The sequence below is a fragment of the Prinia subflava genome, chromosome 12 (genome assembly GCF_021018805.1).
Source record: "Prinia subflava isolate CZ2003 ecotype Zambia chromosome 12, Cam_Psub_1.2, whole genome shotgun sequence".
NCBI classification, from domain to species: Eukaryota; Metazoa; Chordata; class Aves; order Passeriformes; family Cisticolidae; genus Prinia; species Prinia subflava.
The window spans coordinates 7,487,567-7,505,999 of record NC_086258.1 but is presented as its reverse complement, the minus strand read 5'-3'; the positions used below and the strand labels follow the sequence as shown (position 1 = coordinate 7,505,999).

Below are 18,433 nucleotides of genomic sequence, written 5' to 3'. Positions count from 1 at the left end.
CTGAGCTGCTGTGCTTTCCTGCCTAACAGAAACCAGCTTTCTGTAAAAAACTGAACTGTCTGGACTTGACTGCAGCAGGCATCCTTCCCTTGGTGTGGGGCTCGCTTGAAGCTCTTGGAATGCAATTTAATTCCACCCCATTATTCCCCTCCACACCTGTAACTGGAATGGGCAGACACTTCATCCTCTGCTCCCACTGGGATTGTTACACAACATGCTTCAGGTCAGGTATTTATCATAGAATTTATTTCCCATTGGCTGCTTTCTTGAAGTTTTTGGGTTTTCGATGGTGGCTCTTGAATTTCTTCTTTAAAGGGCCTGTCTGTTTCTGTAGAGAAAAAGAAATTAATCAGCTTATTTCCAACATCCAGATCAAGCCTTGCCTCAGACAGCTTAAACAGAAACTGAGTGTGATCTCCTTCAACAGAATGAGCTCAGGTCTGCTCACAGAGCCAGCATCCTGCAGTTCAGCAGCCCTTTCTGAGGGTTTCATTAGGTACAAACTGACAGGCTCCCTGCAGCAATGAATCCAAACTTTATCCAGCCCTAACTTTCTAGTTTGACACATTTATAAAATAAGGTAGTGTCTCAAAAATGAGAGAAAAATGGTCTAGACGGACTCTCTGCAAAACAGTTTAACTTTTTTGTGTATTTGGAGAACAATTACATAACCCACAGGACACACATCAGCTTTCCTTCTAGGATGGTGTATGGGGCAAGATCCCACCCAAGATGAGTTGTTTGTACAAGCAGGAACATCCCTCACCACCCCAGCCAGGATAAATATTGCCTGGCAGGAATTCACACCTCGGGATGCAAGTCACTGTCTGGCACACAGGGAAGAATCTATTCTGAACAGCTCTGCACCTTCTGCTGGTTCCCAGACAGGAATAGCTGGAACACCTACGGGCTGGGAACCCAGCTCCACCCCTGCTGCTGCAGGCAGGGGCCTGCCTCCCACCTTGCCTCTCTTGCCAGCTGCTCTGCTGCTGTCCCTCCTTGCCCCGTGCTCTCCATTCTGCTTGGCCCCGTCGTCCTCGCTGTCTGTCACGAAGTCATCGCTGCCCTTCGTGGTCTCTGGAGCTGATGGGTTTTTTTCTCGGAAGAGCGCAGCTAAAAAAGATTTAGCTCAAAATCAGTTCCCTCTGCCTCCCCTGATTTTGTTCTCAAGCTGCTTCCAGTCACCAGGCATACACGTGTCACTACAGAAATACTTGGGAAATAAACATGCTGGTGTTTTATTGGAAATGTGCCTTGGTGCTCTTTCTATTCCCATTCTGGAAATGTCAGCACAGGTGCTGCCATGTGTTACACCCCTGCTCCTGCAGCAAGATGGATTTGCACCTCCAGATCTAAGCAGAACGGCCTGACCACCTTCTGTCAAGGACTTGCTGAGAAACAAGGAAAGTGGAGATCCCCAGAAAATCCCCAAAGTGGATCTTGTGTCCCTTCCCTCACACCGTCAATATTTCAACTCATTATTACTTAGCATTAACTATTTCCTGTTTGGTGGTGGTAAGCTTTTCCAAAACCCAAGGACTCCCAACTGGATGAAGTCAGGAGCCTCTAGCACACCAGGATCTGGCAGCAGTGTGAAGAACCCAGGAGACAATTAACCAACCAACTCCCTTGAGGACAGGGATGACACCAAGCTTCTCACTCACGTGGGTACAGGTCACTCATGCTGTCATCTGTCTCTTCTCCATCCTCCTCGCTGGACTTTGGCTCCCAGAACTCCTCCTTCCTCTGAGGCTGCCTGCTCCCGTTCCTTTGGTCATCAGGGTGCTGTGCCCGCTGCTTCTTCTGTCTCAGGCAGGCAGGGACGTACTCCACTCCTTCCCTCTGGCATTCCTCATCTAAGAGTGAGGGTCAGGCAGTGTTGATCAGCTGCCCAGCCCCAGAGTCCTCCCATTCCCAGCTCAAGCTTGTAGGAAAAGCAGCTCAAAAGTACAGCATGCTCCAAATAGATAAAATGGACCAGGGAAGATGTTAACACAGATTGTGCTGGACACAGAATCACACTCCCTGGGGGAGTTTTAGAGCTGATCCTCTTAGGGAAGGATGTTCCAAAGTGTTCAAAAGTGCTCCCTATATCTGAGACCTTCCTAGCTGAGGAGGACACAGTAACACACTGCTGTCAATTTAAACAAAGCTGTCCCACCCACTTCAAAGAGATACACTGGAATCTCAACAGCTCGGGAAAGAAAAGCTGCCTGGTACAGTTTCAGCAGAGCTACTTACACCTTTTCAGGGCCTTCTGGTAGCGCTTCCCTTGGACGTGACGCAGGACATGCTCTGGGAGCTTGTTGATGTGTCTGAGGGTGAGCTTGCAGAACAGCTGGTGTCTGACAGACACAGAAAGAGTTAAAGTGTGCTGTGACTGCAAAACTTTTCACTTACAAGCACTGCAAGTTGCTCAAAGTTGATAAATACTTCATAAAGCCTTTCCCAGTCTCGCCAAATCCATAAAGACCTAAGAACTTTGTGAAGCCCAACCACTCTATGTCTGCAATTGAACAAAGTGTAAAGCACAACACACAGGAGGGAGAATACGTACAAATTCTTAGTGCTGGGCACTATGTGGGGCTCAAATGTGCCATAGTCGAACTCTCTGGCTGCCTTTATGAGCCGCTGGTACTTTTTGCCTCTGGTGTAAGCCTGCAGCTCCGACAGGCGACAGGGCAGCTCATGTCCTGTCAGCCTGCACCTCACCTGAAAAAAACATTAATGGTCAGGAAACTCAGGGCTTTGCCCCACTGAATCTCAGGATCAATTCTCAGGAAAGAGCCCCCGAGATCATCGAGTCCAACCTACGAGCGATGCCCACTTTGTCAACCACGCCGTGGCACTGAGTGCCGCGTCCAGGCATGGGGACCCCACCGCCTCCCTGGGCAGAACCTCCCGATGTTTAATCACCCTTCCCGTATCCATCCCAGGGCTGGGGAGGGCAGGACAGAGCAGCGCTCTGCTCCCCGGCCCTCCACCGCCCTCCGCGCTGGACAAACCCCGCGGGGCAGGAGCCCACCGGGTACCACGCGGTGCCGGCCCCATCCCCTCCGCACCCTCAGGGTGCCCCCAGCCCTCACACGGCCGCACCTTGCCCGGCCCCGCGGGGCTGAGCAGCGGGTGCTCCCTCAGGAAGAGCCGCTCCGCCTCGGGCACCTCCGGCACGGCCGCGCCGCCGCCGGGGCCCGGCGCCGCCATCGCGAGGGGCCGGGCCGGGGCCGGGCCAGGCCCGGGCGCGTTTCCCGTTCCGGGCCGGGCAGGGCGGGGCCGCGCCGGGGCTGCCATGGCCGCGCTGGTGCTGCGGGCCGGGCCCCGGCTGCTGAGGGAGCGGCGGGGCCGGGGCGGGCTCGGGGCGGCGGGGCCGGGACGGGTAAGGCGCTGATCCTTCCTTCGGTCGTGTCCCCTCATCCTGTCCCCTCATTCTTGTCCCCTGAGTCAGTTCCCTCATCCTGTCCCCTCATCTTGTCCCCTGATTCAGTTCCCTGATGCTCTCCCCTGATCCAGTCCCCTCTCCTGTCCCTTGATCCAGTTCCCTCATCCTCATCCTGTCCCCTGATTCAGTTCCCTGATCCTGTCCTCTCATCCTCTCCCCTAATTCACTTCCCTGAGCCTGTCCCCTCATCCCGTCCCTTGATCCAGTTCCCTCATCCTGATCCAGTCCTCCTCATCCAGTCTCCTCTCCTGTCCCTTGATCCAGTTCCCTCATCCTAATCCCGTCCCTCGATCCTGTCTCTTCATCCCATTCCCTCATCCCCTCCCCTCATCCCGTCGCTCTGTCTTGTCTCCTGCAGGCCCATGTTTCTGTCAAGACCAGATTAGGCTGGTGTGTGTTTGCTGATAGCGTGGATGGAAGTTCATTGCTGTGCTGTAAGGCAGCTCCGTAACAGAAATTTTATCTTGTTTCATTTAAATTATAGCTTAACCCATAGTGTTTCACAGGCAGTTGCTCATTAGAGACTGAAATCAATGGATAAACAATATTTCACACAATCATCAAGTTCACTGACATCACCTAAGTACGAGTTTTATAAATCAGTGACATTACAAAGGATCTTTCTTATTCTGTGTAGGCATCACAGTGCTTGATCAGAAGAACATTTTTTGGATATCCCCTAACTAAAGGAGGTTCTGGTCTGGTTCAAAAAACGAAAGGTAAGAAAATATTTGTCTGGGCTTCTGCCCTTTTTTAGTATCAAGATGTAATATTTCCTGTAGGAATTTGGTGCCTCTTCTCTGAATCCTGTTGCCCATTCTGATTTTCTGTAGATGTTTGTTTGAGGTTCTGCAGACCACAACGTTCTGCAGCAGCTGCTGACACATCTGGAGAGGACACCTTGCTGAAATGGGGCCTTCTCCTCGTCCCTCTGACCACGTTTGGTCTTGGCACATGGCAGGTACAAAGAAATATTTCATTTCTTTGAAAAATGAGCACTTGAGGACTGTCAAGTTTTTCCATCTGTTTGATCTAGTTCAGACAACAAGCAGGTTAAAGATTTGCTGTTATTTTGCATTCCTGCCTTCCACATGTCCACTTTTAAGTCTTTAAAGGAAGGGGTTTTTTTTTTACACTTTCATTTTAGTATAAGTATTTTTCCTCAAATTAAATTCAGTAGCCTCTATTGTCATATTTCCAATTACCCTGATTTAGGCCAGGTCTGATGAGAAAATTTTAAGATTTTAAGGCCTGCTGGGGTTGTTACATTGCTCTGTTCCACCCTCAGCAGTTATTTTTGTGTTTGTTTACTTCCAGGTTCAGCGGCGCAAGTGGAAATTAGATTTGATTGCCCAGCTGGCATCGAGAATCACAGCAGATCCCATCCCTCTGACATTAGAGTATGGAAACAGGGATTGTTTGTTGTCTACAGAGCACTGACTGGGAATATTAGATATGGACCATGCACTAATGAGCTTGTGTTGAACCCGCATGAAAATGAAGGGATGCAATGAAATTGGGATGTGCCAGCAAATTGGAAAGAGATCTTGATTTTTTTTAATATTTTTAGTAAAAGGATAAGTCAGTTCTTTCCTATGGGATACTCTAAATGCATGGGGAAGGATGAGTCTCTGTTCAGGAGAGTGTGGGATTTAATTCATAGCATTTTTAATCCCACCAGGAAAAGAGGACTTGGGTGTCTGTGGTGTCCCAAAGGAATTGTTACTGCAACAGGCAGTCTTGGAGCAACAGCACGCCCTGCCCCACACATGGAGCAGTTGTGAGAGAGATTTTTAAGGCCACTTTGTCACCTGGCACAACTCCAGAAGGGATCAGTTGTTGGATTTCATGGTCTGGGATGGGAAAGAAATGCTTCCCTTGGCTGGATGCACGGGCAGTGAGTCCACCTGCTCTGTGATACCTGGGTTGCAGATACCATGGAACAGAACTTCCTGGACGCTCCTGATCATCTCTATTTGATTCTCTGAGACAATTGAAATATAATAAGCCATATTCCATGAGCTGTTTGTCTTCTGCCTCTGTTTGCCAACACGCTCCATCCAGAGTGAAGCATTAGGGAAAAAGGAGATCCCGCTATAAAATCTCCCAATTGAATTGGCCTAGCACAGACAGATTTTGCTTTCCTCTTGTTCCCTGCAGCCCCATGGAGCTGAAGGAGTTGGAGTACAGACCTGTGAGGGTCCGAGGGCGCTTTGACCACTCCAAGGAGCTCTACCTCCTGCCCCGCTCCCTGCTGGAGCCCGAGCGGGAGGCGCGGGAGGCCGGGAGGATCACATCCCACCCCGAGAACGGAGCCAACGTCGTCACCCCCTTCCACTGCACCGAGCTCGGGTGAGTTCAGGGGAGCCCTGCCCCATGGGAGCACTCGCTCTCCTTGGAAAAGCTGAATCCTGGTGCTTGGGTTTGTATCAGTCACTCCCTGCCTTAAAAGGCATCTCTCAGTCTGTGACATCACTGGGGCTTGATTTGAAATTGTATTTAAATTCCTTTATAATGTGCATTCAGGTGACAACAAAACTGGCAGCAAACACATGAGTTGCTTCTTTCTTTGGTCTTTAGTTCTAGGCAGCAGCAGGAATAAACTCCCTTTCACTGAGGGAGACTTCAGTGAAGGAGACTTCTGAACAGACTTCTTTATGTAACTCTAGGGTCACGATTTTAGTCAACCGAGGATTTGTGCCCAAGAAGAAATTGAAACCAGAGACCAGGCTGAAGGGACAGGTAAGGGGGATCCAGGGGCTGGGGGGTGTTACTCTGTGCCCCTTGGTTCCCCACAGGCACCACTCACTAATCCAGACAGGCAGGATGTCCAGCATCATGGGAGGTGATTTAATTAGTCATTGCACTTTTCTAAGATGACAAACCTTTGTTTCCCACCTTTTTAAGCAACAAGGAGCTGTTCTTGTTCTGCTTTTTTCCCTGCTGTGTTACAGCACTGCCCCACTGCAGGGACAACTATTTCATTTATGCTCAGACCCTTTAAATACCTCATTTTCCTGACAGCACTTGATGTGTCAGAATGTGAAATCAATCTCGAAATAATCCTTTTTTCTTTCTGCACTTCTCCTCAGATTGAAGATGAGATTGATCTCACAGGAGTGGTGAGGTTAACAGAGAAAAGGAAACCCTTTGTGCCTGAAAATAACATTGAGAAAAACCGCTGGCACTACCGGGACCTGGAGGCCATGGCCAGGGTGACCGGTGCTGAGCCCATCTTCATCGATGCAGACTTCAGTAAGTCACAGAGGAGCCCAGCCCCATGTCCAATTTACATCCCTCTCCCTCCCTTTCCCCTCAGTTCTGTTCCTGTGCTTTGCAGCCCACTGTTTTGAAGGTGACAGCAGCCTACAAGAGAGCTGGAGAAGGACTTTAGTCAGGAGCATCAAAGATAGGACAAGGGGGAGTGGCTTCAAACTGCCAGAGAGCAGGGTTAGATGGAAGATGGGGAAGGAATTCTTCCTTGTGAGGGTGCCGAGGCCCTGGCACAGGGTGCCCAGAGAAGCTGTGGCTGCCTCTGGATCCCTGGAAATGTCCAAGGCCAGGCTGGGCAGGCTTGGAACACCCTGGGGTAGTGGAAAATGTCCCTGCCCATGGCAGAGGGTAGAATGAGATGAGCTTTAAGGTCCCTTCCAACCCAGACCATTCTGAGATTCTATGAACTTGGGATCAGCACTGCCTGAGGGAGAGCAGGGTGTCCATCCCCAGATTAACCCCTTCCCCTGTCACACACTGCAGCCTGAGGACTGAGCGTGGCTGTGTTGTCCCCACAGGAAGCACCGTCCCGGGGGGCCCCATCGGGGGCCAGACCAGGGTGAGCCTGCGCAACGAGCACATGCAGTACATCGTCACCTGGTAAGGGACCAGCCCTCCTGGGGACTGCCCTGGAGCAGCTTTTGAGCTACAAAGGTCCAGTTTTAACCTAACAGCTTGTGCCAGCTGGTTTGACTTGGTTATTGCAGCTGTCTTAGGGAGGTCCAGTCCACCCTGGAAAGGTGCCAATGTGATTATTTTTCTCACAGGTACGGCTTGTGTGCTGCAACTTCCTTCATGTGGTACAAGAAATTTATACAGAAGCTGCCTCGGTGAGGGGAAGGAAGGAAGTCTTTGTGCTACAGTCAAGAGCAGACTTCTAAGGAGAACAGGAGCCTGATCAGTCCTAAGTAACTAATGCACCTGGAATTCCAGAGCAGTTTCAGGAAACCTGTTATAAAGCTGCAAACAGACTTTAAGCAATTGCTGCAAACTGAGCTCCTACCCATGATTTGGCTGCAGCTTGGGAGCACTGAACTTTAATAGTAATCACAAGAATACATTTTTCTGTGGTTGCTGGTTGTAAGCTACATTTTAACACCTCCACTGTATTTTCCTTAGGACAATTCCAGAGGATTTTGTCAATCGAACCATTTGCAGCAAACAGTCCTTCCTGAAGTCAGGAATGGCTCACAGCAGTTGCAGCAGAATAAATACAGGCCTAGAGATCTTTGCCCTGTGACTTGCATCATGCATCTTACATGAACAGCAGCAAACCTGGATGTGGTTACTGTGGACACTCAGGTCTAGCTGGGGAAGGCAGCCTGTGGCTTTGCAAGAGGATGAGGGCTGGCAAAAAAAGCTACCACAGCTGGAGCTGTGGTAGCCTCCACAGTGCCACCAGACCCAGTCAGCACTCAGCTAAGAGCAGAACCACAGGGAGATCTTCATTCTCGCCCCCTCAGCCTGCCTTCACTGCAAGAGGCATCACAGGTGTGGAAGGTTGTAACGCTGTGTGTAACCCCTACTGTAACCCTGACATAAGTAAGGAGAAATCAAGAGCTATTTCCAATTTGGATTTGCAAAACCAAGCCAGGCTGAAAGCCAGATCTAGCCCAGCCCAGTCAACTTCAAGGTCCCAGAGCATGTGCTGCCGAGTTGTGTGTTCAAGGGAGAGGAGTTATTACACAGGACTAGTAATTAAGGAAAGTTATTCCAAGTTAAGTAATCCCAGCTCTGTGCAGCCATTTCTGCCCAGCGCAGTTCTGTCACTGGATGGAAGGCACGGAAGTACAGCAATGCCACTGTGCCCTGCCTAGAGCACCCCCATGAACAGACACCACTGAAACAGCTGGGGTTTATTATGTACAGAAAACACGGTGCAATGCAGTACATGCTCAGCCCAGCTTTGTAGCCAGCTCTTTAGCCTTTGCTTTTTCCAGCTTGGCAATGCGAGCCACCGATTTTGGACCCAGGACATTCCCGCCCCAGTGACGACGGATCTGCAAGGAAGGGAGAACAGGTTAGAGACCTCGCTCCACCTCTGTCACTCAATTCTGCACAAGGGGAAGAGCTCCCTCAGAAAGTCCTACGCATTTCAAGCACTGCACTATATTCTGGGGCAGCAAGAGAAATGCTTAAAATCTTTCCTAATGAGGGATGTTGGATTCAGCTATCCCATAACTTCTGGATCTGGGATATGGAGTTTGGGTAGCAGAAGGTGTTGCCTTCTCTACAATCCTTGCCCTAGGGCTGCTGTTTACTTCTAACCTGGTGACAGCTTTTACATTTTACAGCCCATTCTCAGGTGAAGAATCTGGGTACACTGTAAGCAAACCTAGGTATAACACACCCAAGTACAAACTGATTCCCACTATTCCCATTTCTCCTTTCTGGGGATGTTAACATGTACAAAGACAAGGCCAGCAGCACAGAGAATCTTACCTCATCATATCTGTCATTGTAGTTGGTCTTGACAGCCTCCACCAGCTTTGCAAGGGCTCCCTTATCCTCCCTGTTGATGACAGTTTCAGTTCCTTTAGAGTCTCGCTTTAACATTATCCGTAAATATTTTGCCATAGAATTTGAGAACATCTAATGGTAACCCAATATTTTAGGTTAAGCAAAAGCATCACTTGGCAAAGGATTAACACTCACAATCTGCACTGCTCAGATTTTAGAGTAACCACCGTTTTGGTAATGCAAAATAATCTGTACCTTCAGGATTTGATAAGACATTTTTATCAGACACTACAGAGGTGGTATTTTAATTTCACTACTTCAGAGAGACCCAAGTTTGCTACCCACCAGCCCTAGAGCCCGTGCTTAGGGCAGTTTGCTCTCTCCACAAGACAATCAAGTGATGTCTCAGAATACTTACGGGTTGACCTGTGTGAAGGCCACGGATGTGCAGGTCTTCCTGTGCACCAGCCTGCCCAGCCTGGCTTTGCCCTTGATGATGCAGTAGGGAACGCCCATCTTGCGGCACAGGGCGGGCAGGAAAACCACCAGCTGCAAGGGAAGGGGGTGCTGGGTCACTGGGGGAGAACAGCCCTTTGTGCTGGGTGTCAGCCTGGCCTGGGGCAATTGCTCAGTGTTAAAAAGCTCGTTTTGCTCTTCACTGCTGCTTCAGGTGAAGAAATTCAAAACATCATTGCAAGGGCCCAGCATTGTACAAGCAGGATGATTACAAACATGCACAGGCATCCCAGTTCTGGCAAATGCCTGTTTTTTTCATGCATTCTCTTTCATGCAATTTGTCCTAAAATCCATTTTAGAGCACTTAGAGAAGTGCTTTTTGCCTTAAAAGCACTTCTGACCCCAGGCTAAGTTCCACAGGTAGCCTGTACCATGCTCACCTCAATGGGGTCTACATCGTGGGCAATAACGACAAGCTGAGCTTTCTTGTTCTCCACCAGAGTTGTGACAGTATTAATACCTGAAAAACAAGTTCTAGATAAGCTTTGATTCCTCTCAGTCCATCTTCAGAGCTTTCTTGCAAGCTAACTCTGATTCCATAGCACAGCATCACTATGCAAGGTACAAAAACTTTACACACCAGTGGCACAAAGACATTTCATGGACAATTTGCTAAAGCTCAGGGTTAAAAAGCTCGTCTATTTTAATCTTCACTTTGAGCTCAGGTGAAGAAATTCATAACATCATTGCCATAGCTTGTCCAAGGCTGTCTGGTTGAAGTCTCTTCCATCAGATTTCCCTCTCATCAAGTGCCACCCTCCCATATTCCATCAGCTCAGGTACAAAGTTACCTGCCCGAAGGACGGGTGGCCGCTTGGTGGGAGCATCTCCCTTTCCTGCAGCTTTCTGCTCAGCACGAGCCAGCAGCCTCTGCTTCTTCTCTTGCTTATTTTCAGGCCTGTATTTGTGTGCCAACTTCAGAAGCTGTGTGGCTGGAAGAGAACACCTACTAATTAGTTGCATGACCTGCAAGTCTAAGCATTGTTTTTTAAAAATACTGCAGTGCATCAGCGATCTTGGTGGTTGTCATCACATTTTTTTTCACAGCAAAAAGTGATCATCATCTGCACAGTCCAAGAGAAGAGCACCCTGAGAGGCCCTGTTTGCATGCACCTCTGAGGGCACTGAGAGCTCCCTGACTGTCTGGAGGAGGAAATGCCAGCAATTATGGTTAGAGGTGGTCACTGGCTCTTTTAAAGCATCTATAAATTCAAAGCAAATTATTCTACACAGGTCCAAAGTTTTTCGCATAGACTCACTCACAAATGATCCCTAAATCCCTTCTTCCTTCAGTGCTAGCCTGCTGGTTTTCTCCCAAAACCTGCATTCCTACACATCGCAAGCAATCTGTTTACACCATCCTGGGTAGTTGTACATCAATCTGGAAGAATGGAATCACAGTTAAGATTTAATGCAGGATTTGTGTCAGTAAACAGAGCTTTGATTATTTTCTAAATCCCTTTTCAGGGTACACAGCAGGAATCCCAGATTTAAGCCAGCAAACTGATTTTGACACCACCCTGGTCACTATTCAAGCCTCTCTGAAACACAGACACACCTCAGCTTACCTCTGCTGAGGCTTATTTTGGTTTCTTTCCCCTTTCCTGAGCCACATCCCATTTACAGCCCACGCCAAGAGAACCTCATGGGGCCCATCCTCACCTGTCTGCCGGTCCAGGGCCTGGGTGAACTGGTTGATGGCAGGAGGCACCTTCAGGCGTTTGTAGAGGATGGACCTCTGGCGCTGCAGCCGAATGTAGCGTGGCCATTTCACAAAGCGGGTGAGGTCACGCTTGGGCTGGATATCCTGTCCTAAAACAGCACAGCCTTTAGCTCAGGGCTGCCCTAAATCCAGTGCAGCAGCACGGGAATGGCACAGGGGCATCAGTGATCTTGGTGGTGATGTGTCAGCACGACCACTCAGATAGCAAATATTCTTTCACATCATCTGCGCCTTGTACAAGAACGGTACTGCACAAAGTCTGCAGTGATTTTTAATGCTTACAACTTAGACATCTGTTCATTGAACATGAAAAAACCACAGGAACAACCATCCCAAATATCCACTTACTCACCAATGCCAAAGTTCTTGGGCCTCTTCTCAAAGAGGGGGTTGACAACCTTCTTGGCCTCCTGCTTCTTGACTACAGCAGGGGCCGGTGCCACCTTCTTACCCTTGGCCTTCTTTCCTTTCGGCTGCAAGCAAGAAACACACTCTGCCTTTTTCTGCCTCCAAAACACGTGTGCTTGCAAAAGTTACCAGCCCACCCTGGAAATGAACTTATCTTCCTAGGCAATTCACCAGCCTGGCGGCCTCCCATGCTCACGCAGAGAGAGCAAATCCTTCGCTTTACAAGGTTTATAAACCACCCCGAGAGGGAAAAGGATTAAAGCCAGCGCGATACCCACCCGGCGCGTTACTGACCGCGGGGACCCGACCTACCCCAGCAACGCCCTGCGGCCTGGCCGGGCTGCCCGAGCCGGCAGCGGCCGCAGGTTCCCGGCCCGGGCGGGCAGGCCCGTACGCGGCCTTCCCCCATCACCGCAAACCGGGCCCGAAACACCGCTCCGCCGCCTGCCCCCGCAGCCGAACACCCTCGTGGCGCTTCCGCGGCCCATCAGCAGCGGCGGATGACGGCGGGCGGCCGCAGATGGCGGCGGATGGGCCCGGCCCCCCGGCGCTGCCGCCATCACTCACCATCTTGGGCGGAGGGAGAGAAAGGCGGCGTGGTGCATGCCGGGAGATATCTACGGCGCGCGGGCTCTCGCGAGAGCTCGAGGTCTCGCGAGAGCGCGGGGCGGGCCGTGAGGGGAGGGCGCGGCCATGGCGCAGCCCCGGGTGCTGCCGCAGAGCAAGGAGACCCTGCTGCAGTCCTACAACAAACGCCTCAAGGACGATGTCAAGTCCATCATGGATAACTTCACCGAGATCATCAAGACGGCCAAGGTGGGCCTGAGCGGGCCGCCCGCCCCCCCCCCGCGGGAGCTGCTAAGCGGAGAAGGGCGGGGGCACGCGAGGAAGAAGGGGCTGTGAGGGGAGAGCACAGCCCGTGAGCGGAGAGGGGAGGACTTTTCATAGAATCCCGTAATGTTAAAGGCTGTAAAGGGACCTTAAAGATCGTCTCGTTCCACCCCCTGCTATGGCCAGGTTGCTCCATGCCCTGTCCAGCCTGCCTTGGACACTGTGAATTGAACTGTAATTCACACACAGATGTGAATTTCACATACATAATGTGTGATCTCATTTCACACATTTAGGAAATTCACACGCATATCCACATATATATTCTCATATATTATACCTTATAAAATAGTAATTGTCTAATTGAATTTTAAATATGCAGAGGTGCATTTGTGTACTTTTTTCTTTAGATCGAGGATGAAACTCAAGTCTCTCGAGCAACCCAGGGTGAGCAAGATAACTACGAGATGCATGTCAGAGCTGCAAATATTGTGAGTAGCACTGTGCTGTTCAGACCTGTGGGCAGCACATCCTGCAGGGGCTGTTGGGTTCATTTTTTTATCTTTATAACACTCCCAAGGACTGCTACCAGGAGAGTAACTTCATTTTTGAGGTGGCTGGGTCAGAATTCTGTCAGTATCCTCATGTATTGTGGGAGTTTTTATGCAAAGTTTGGACTGAAGGAGCAGCTTGGGAGTTCTTAGAGCTGGAGGAAATCCCTGTTCCTATGTGTGATTTTTCTGGCTGCTGCAAGGTCCGAGCTGGTGAGTCCCTGATGAAGCTGGTGTCCGACCTGAAGCAGTTCTTGATCCTCAACGATTTCCCCTCTGTGAACGAGGCCATCAACCAGCGCAACCAGCAGCTGCGGAGCCTGCAGGAGGAGTGTGACAAGAAGCTGATTGCACTGCGGGATGAGATCTCCATTGACCTGTACGAGCTAGAAGAAGAATATTACTCTTCCAGGTACAAATAGGGCAGTGGACTCTGCCTTACAACTCCAGGCCTTTATGGGGTAGTTAGTGCAGACCATTAAATAGCCCTTAGGGTATAGGTGTTGAGAATGTTCCCAAAAAAATTCAGTCCTCCCTTTAATTAGGTCAAACTCTTTTTTTTGCAACTAAAGCAGCTGCCTTTTCCTTGTAGATCCCCTACAGGGTGTAAGTGTCCTGGTGAAGGAGGTGTTCACAGCATCCCAGGTTTGATAGGTAATTTCCTTAGGCTTCTGTTGTAATCATTAGAAAAGAAAATTAATTTCCTTGGGGGAAATCCCTCTGAAGGAGCCTGTGGCTCTCTCCTTGCAGACACCAGCTTGCTGATCTGGGTCCTGATGTCACCTCACCTTCATGGTGAGTCCTTTCACAAGTGACCTGGTCACACTTTGTGCCTTTTCCTTCACAGTCCACTGCCCCCAGCTGCCTCCAGCCCTGCTGGGGTCAGTATTTGCAAGAAGCAAAAAGACTTGCTCAGTGTCACTGAATTATGAAGTATTGTGATAGGATTTTCTAAGGAATGACTTATTACTGGTTTGTTTGTGGGATTTTTAATATTTTTAAAAACCTCTTGTTTAGCAAACAGATGTTAGAGAATTCAGACACTTTATTTTTTTTTGTCATGCACTCCAGCACTTCTAGTTAATAATGCAGTAAATGAAAGCAGAAGAAAACAAATGTAAACCTGGTTATCTTGGCTGCACTTTCCAAGCTAAGTGAAGTCAGTGCAATAATTCTAGGACTTTTAAACAAACACTTTATTTCAAAAAAATCTTACTTAAAATTTTACTGACCAGGTTTTCTATGTTTGCCTTTTCCTATTTTCTAAGAATGCTGAATGCCTATAACCCCAGCTAAGTCATAACCCCAGCTAAATTGCTCAGTATCTTTAAAGTAAGGCCATTGTTTATGAGTAGTATATGTATTTTAAGAGTAAAAAGATAATAATATGACACAGCTTAGAGATAAAAGTTTGGAGCTGTTTTTCCAACTTTATTCCATTTTTTGAGGAGGTTGTGATGATCACAAACCCAAGCTCCTGTGCAGGTCCATGACACAGCAGTGAGCTTATCCAAAGGGGTGTGGTGTGGGATGAGAGTGCCCCACGTGTGCCAGGCGTGCTCCCCTCACCCTGTCCCCAGACTGCCACCACTGTGTGCTGGTCACTCACGTTTGGTCTGAGGGTTCTGGCCATGCTGGCATGGTCTGTTCACCTGCCTGGTGCCACAAAAAGCAGCCTTTTCTGACAGAACTAACATGGAAACACAAATGGTGGTGTACAGCAGATGGATTTGCCTTCCTGCTCTTTCCTGTGGGTCATGAGGTGAGGAAACCTGGCAACTTTGCAGAGCTGTTATCTTTCACTTTGTTATCATGTAGCACTTGGTCGTTTGCTTTTAGCATTTCCTCCCTTCCTGTGCTCTTTCCTGTCTTTTTCTGCACCAAAGAAATCGTGTCTGTCTAAATACTGAAACAGTGATTTATTCAAAGTCCTTTTATAATTAGAATACTACAATATTTTTAATGAAATCTTATGTGGGGGAAGGGGTTTCTGTTATGTCACAGCCATGTTTCAGTGGCTGTCAACACAACAGCCTGTTTGGCCCCAAAGGGGAGTTCCTTGCTGTCCTGGGAATGCCTCTTCAGTTGTAGGGTCAGGTGTTTGCCAGGCTTTTATGTGCACATGGGGCTTTTGATGAGACCCAAATGCAGGTCCTTGAAACTAAACACGAGAAGATTGCCCTGAAGGAATCTTTGCTTCCCTGCCCTGTGATCAGGTGTTTTTCTAGAGCTGTCCCTCTGCACTCAGACTGGCTGGGGGCCTCAGGGGAGTAGTGGAGTCCCTCCCATGCCCTGAGGAGCCCTCCCAGCACAGAGCAGCAGCCTGCCCAGTGCTCCTGGGCTGTGCAGAGCTGCTCACTGCCCCTTTGAGGAGTGTTAGCTGAGAGATGGAGCTTAGACCGGAACTGTGCTAGCTGGGGCAGCAGGAGGAGCAGTGATGCTTCTGACACAGCTGAAATGTGGTTAGCAGCTCCCCTGCCATGAGGTGTGGATGCTGTGGTCAGGTTCTCCTGGGAAATCAAGGCCTGTGACAGAACAGGAGTTGTGGCTCTGGTTCAGTCCTGATGGTTTTTGTTATCTGAACCCAGCTCCGCTGTGTTGGGGGCTGATCTTGCAAGGGATTTTAAGAAGCTCCAGGTAGAAAACCTATATCCACTGCCTTCTCACTTCTGCAAAGCCAGCTGGGTGATGCTGCCAGAAAAGAGCTCAGCTTGCACCTAGTGCTTTGTGTGCTTGTTCCCCAAAGTGGTAACTGCAAGTCCAGCTTGCCTTCTCTCATCCTAACCCCAGACCTGCATTTGTGTTCCATTGCTCCCTCCTCTGAGATCACAGGAGCTGTCTTCAGTGTGGGGTTAAATCTCACATGTTTCATGTTTGTGCAATATGAACTGTCTCATATTTCTATACTTAAAGTATTTCCCTAAGCATCAGTCCACACATTACAAATGTAAATAAAGCTGCAACAACAAAATCACTTGACCCATTGGGTTTGTTTTTCTCTGAATGCAAGCTGCTTTCTGCTCCAGCATTCACTTTGTCTTGGGTGTCTCTTGTGTGTGCAGCTCCTTCTTCTCTTTGGGATTTGTGTTGGTTTTGTTCCAGTTCCTTCCATGTTTCTTTTTAGTTTTGGCCCTTCCACATTATGTTTTCCTCAGAGTATGGGCAGGAATTAGCCAGTTTAAAAACCCTTTTTTCCCACACTGCTGGTTCATCCAGTGTTGGAATCCAGCCAGCTGCTTTTAGAAGCACTGTTAGCTCAGGCTCTTTGGGAAAAGGCAGGAGCTGTCAGTACTTTCTAATAAACCTTCAAAGGAAGACCCAAACCCATGGAGCACTTTTTTGAAAGGGCAGGGATGCAAATAGGGTTCTTCTTTATTGTGACAGGGACAGACCCCAAAACAATTGTGGCAGGTTTTTTGCTGAAGTAAAATTTAGAGCAGGATTTCTATTTTTTCCTCACATAGGTTGCAGTGTAATTCCAAGTAAATTGTGGGTAAGGTCCATGTCTCAATCATCAGTAGCAGAACTCACATATTTGGGGGTAGCAGGACTTCAGCTGAGATCTTTTCAGAGACTTGGAGTGTCTAAATTAGAATTGAGCCTCTGTTTCATTTTGTAGCCACAGTTCTGTGAAATTGCCCAATCCTCACCAGGCCCAAGAGGTTTTAGGACCAGTCCTTAGCAGGGGGTGTCTTAGGGAAGGCCAATGTCACACAACTTAGGATGATTCCATGAACACAGACCTTACATCCAGCATTTATTTTGCCATTTTCTAAATGCTTTGCTTCTGTCTTGCTCCCTCCACCCTTCCCACCCCTCCCCTCCTCTGTCACCACACCCGCTCTCTCCTCACGGGGGTTGTTTGTTCTGGAAAGCTACAGTCTGTGTGACAGCAATGATCTCCCACTGTGCGAAGCCTACTGGAGACAAGACTTTGCCTCGCTGTCCCCCGAGAGCCTCTCGATGCCGCTGGCCGCTGCCACAGCGGAGCAGAGCGTTGTCACCTCGCAGAGTTCCACGCCGTCGCACCCCCACGTGAACGGGCACGGCGCGGGCCCCGCCGAGCATTCCTGAGGAGGATCCGCTGCCGCCGCCGCGGCTCGGGCGGGGATGGACGGCCCTGCCGCGGCACCGCGCTGCTGGAAGTCTTCCTCCTGCTGTCGGGAGGAGGCGCTGGAGCTGTGCTGTGCTCCCTGCACGGCTGCGGTGCTTCCTCCACGCCGGGACCTTGCCAGGAGCGTTCCTGTCCCTTAAGAGATAGAGATGTGTAGACACAAAGTGAATCTCGTTATAACAAATTAGAGCCAGGTTTGCTTTAACGTGATAGTTACGTGTAGAGTTCTGTAGAAGTCAGTTTGTTTCCATGTGAGTGTTGGGAGTTGAATTTCTTTGGGATAAACTTGAGCCAAATGTGGGGGCAGTGAGCGTGTTGGGTTTTCACTCTGCTTCCCAAGGTTACTGACGTTAAAGCTCTCTCAGGATGGCATCTGACAACCTCTGGTCTACTGTAAAGAGTCTTACAGGATTTTTACACTTCAGTCTTCACTGTCAAAATGCTTTACAAACTTGAACTCTTGATTTGGAAGGAGGATCCCCACCCAGGAGACCCTTTGGCAGAGCAGTGTTCCCCCTTGGAAGAGGAGCAGGCAGCCAGGGATCAATGACAGCACTTCCCCAAAGCCACAAAGAGAAACAGCATCATGCTTTAGTCAGTCGATTCCTTCCTCAGTGTTTACACAGAAATTCCTGGTAATATATTCTGAGCTAACATGGAGCCACTGTTTATGTTGGCTTTTAGCTTTGTGTAATGAAAAAATCGGGAGAGCAGTGAGGGATCCTCAGTTACTCTCAGTTTCCTTCCAAAGAAACCCGTTTGGTGCTTGGTCTGCAGCTGTTGGGCAGCTCAGCACATCTCCTGTCCTTTCCTTTTGTGGTGGCTCTGCCTTGGCTCGAGCTGTGCAGCTGCAAGGGAGATGCCACTGAACTGAACACTGTCACTGTCACCACAGCTCGGTGTCACGGGCACCACAGAGCCACCAGTGCATTCCAACAACTGAGCTGAGCTTCCCCAGCTTTCTGCTGTAATGTCTCATTTCTTAGGATGTGAATTTTGCTAGTATTTTTTGGTTTTTCTTTTTCTTCCATTCCATCTATTTTTTGTAATTAGGTGATTTAATAAAACTGACTGTTTTGTATAATTTTCAAGGCGTGTGTTTTCAGCCACGAGGCTTT

The 18,433-nt window shown here is 49.2% G+C and overlaps 4 protein-coding genes and 4 non-coding genes across 9 annotated transcripts; 2 read left to right on the top strand and 6 right to left on the bottom strand.

Moving 5' to 3' along the window:
• Positions 1–229: 229 nt before the first annotated feature.
• SURF2 (surfeit 2) lies at positions 230–3,229 on the bottom strand. Its single transcript, XM_063410042.1, has 6 exons — positions 3,097–3,229; positions 2,558–2,712; positions 2,242–2,345; positions 1,665–1,856; positions 962–1,113; positions 230–328 (listed from the first exon to the last, which is right to left on the bottom strand). Exons 1-6 carry the CDS (start codon positions 3,202–3,204, stop codon positions 245–247), a joined length of 795 nt encoding a protein of 264 aa, XP_063266112.1. The 5' UTR covers positions 3,205–3,229; the 3' UTR covers positions 230–244.
• Positions 3,230–3,232: 3 nt separating this feature from the next.
• LOC134557234 (surfeit locus protein 1) lies at positions 3,233–7,936 on the top strand. The gene is made up of 9 exons (XM_063410045.1): positions 3,233–3,376; positions 4,077–4,158; positions 4,273–4,400; positions 4,757–4,839; positions 5,600–5,791; positions 6,109–6,181; positions 6,532–6,694; positions 7,231–7,312; positions 7,480–7,936. Exons 1-9 carry the CDS (start codon positions 3,290–3,292, stop codon positions 7,544–7,546), a joined length of 957 nt encoding a protein of 318 aa, XP_063266115.1. The 5' UTR covers positions 3,233–3,289; the 3' UTR covers positions 7,547–7,936.
• Positions 7,937–8,553: 617 nt separating this feature from the next.
• On the bottom strand, positions 8,554–12,505 carry RPL7A (ribosomal protein L7a). The gene is made up of 8 exons (XM_063410047.1): positions 12,387–12,505; positions 11,764–11,884; positions 11,351–11,500; positions 10,480–10,620; positions 10,069–10,148; positions 9,591–9,721; positions 9,155–9,224; positions 8,554–8,712 (listed from the first exon to the last, which is right to left on the bottom strand). The coding sequence occupies exons 1-8, from the start codon at positions 12,387–12,389 to the stop codon at positions 8,608–8,610; spliced, it is 801 nt and encodes a 266-aa protein (XP_063266117.1). The 5' UTR covers positions 12,390–12,505; the 3' UTR covers positions 8,554–8,607.
• Positions 9,796–9,869, bottom strand: LOC134557369 (small nucleolar RNA SNORD36). The gene has a single exon (XR_010082039.1). It is a non-coding gene; the product is annotated as a small nucleolar RNA SNORD36 (small nucleolar RNA).
• LOC134557371 (small nucleolar RNA SNORD36) lies at positions 10,303–10,380 on the bottom strand. The gene has a single exon (XR_010082041.1). It is a non-coding gene; the product is annotated as a small nucleolar RNA SNORD36 (small nucleolar RNA).
• Positions 10,692–10,757, bottom strand: LOC134557373 (small nucleolar RNA SNORD24). The gene has a single exon (XR_010082043.1). It is a non-coding gene; the product is annotated as a small nucleolar RNA SNORD24 (small nucleolar RNA).
• Positions 11,569–11,641, bottom strand: LOC134557372 (small nucleolar RNA SNORD24). The gene has a single exon (XR_010082042.1). It is a non-coding gene; the product is annotated as a small nucleolar RNA SNORD24 (small nucleolar RNA).
• Positions 12,500–18,426, top strand: MED22 (mediator complex subunit 22). Of its 2 annotated transcripts, none has more exons than XM_063410043.1 (4): positions 12,500–12,635; positions 13,061–13,141; positions 13,405–13,613; positions 17,083–18,426. In XM_063410043.1, exons 1-4 carry the CDS (start codon positions 12,513–12,515, stop codon positions 17,273–17,275), a joined length of 606 nt encoding a protein of 201 aa, XP_063266113.1. In that variant the 5' UTR covers positions 12,500–12,512; the 3' UTR covers positions 17,276–18,426. The 2 variants fall into 2 exon arrangements, with proteins under 2 accessions (XP_063266113.1, XP_063266114.1); XM_063410044.1 differs by having other exon boundaries at positions 17,077–18,421.
• The last annotated feature ends 7 nt before the right edge of the window (positions 18,427–18,433 follow it).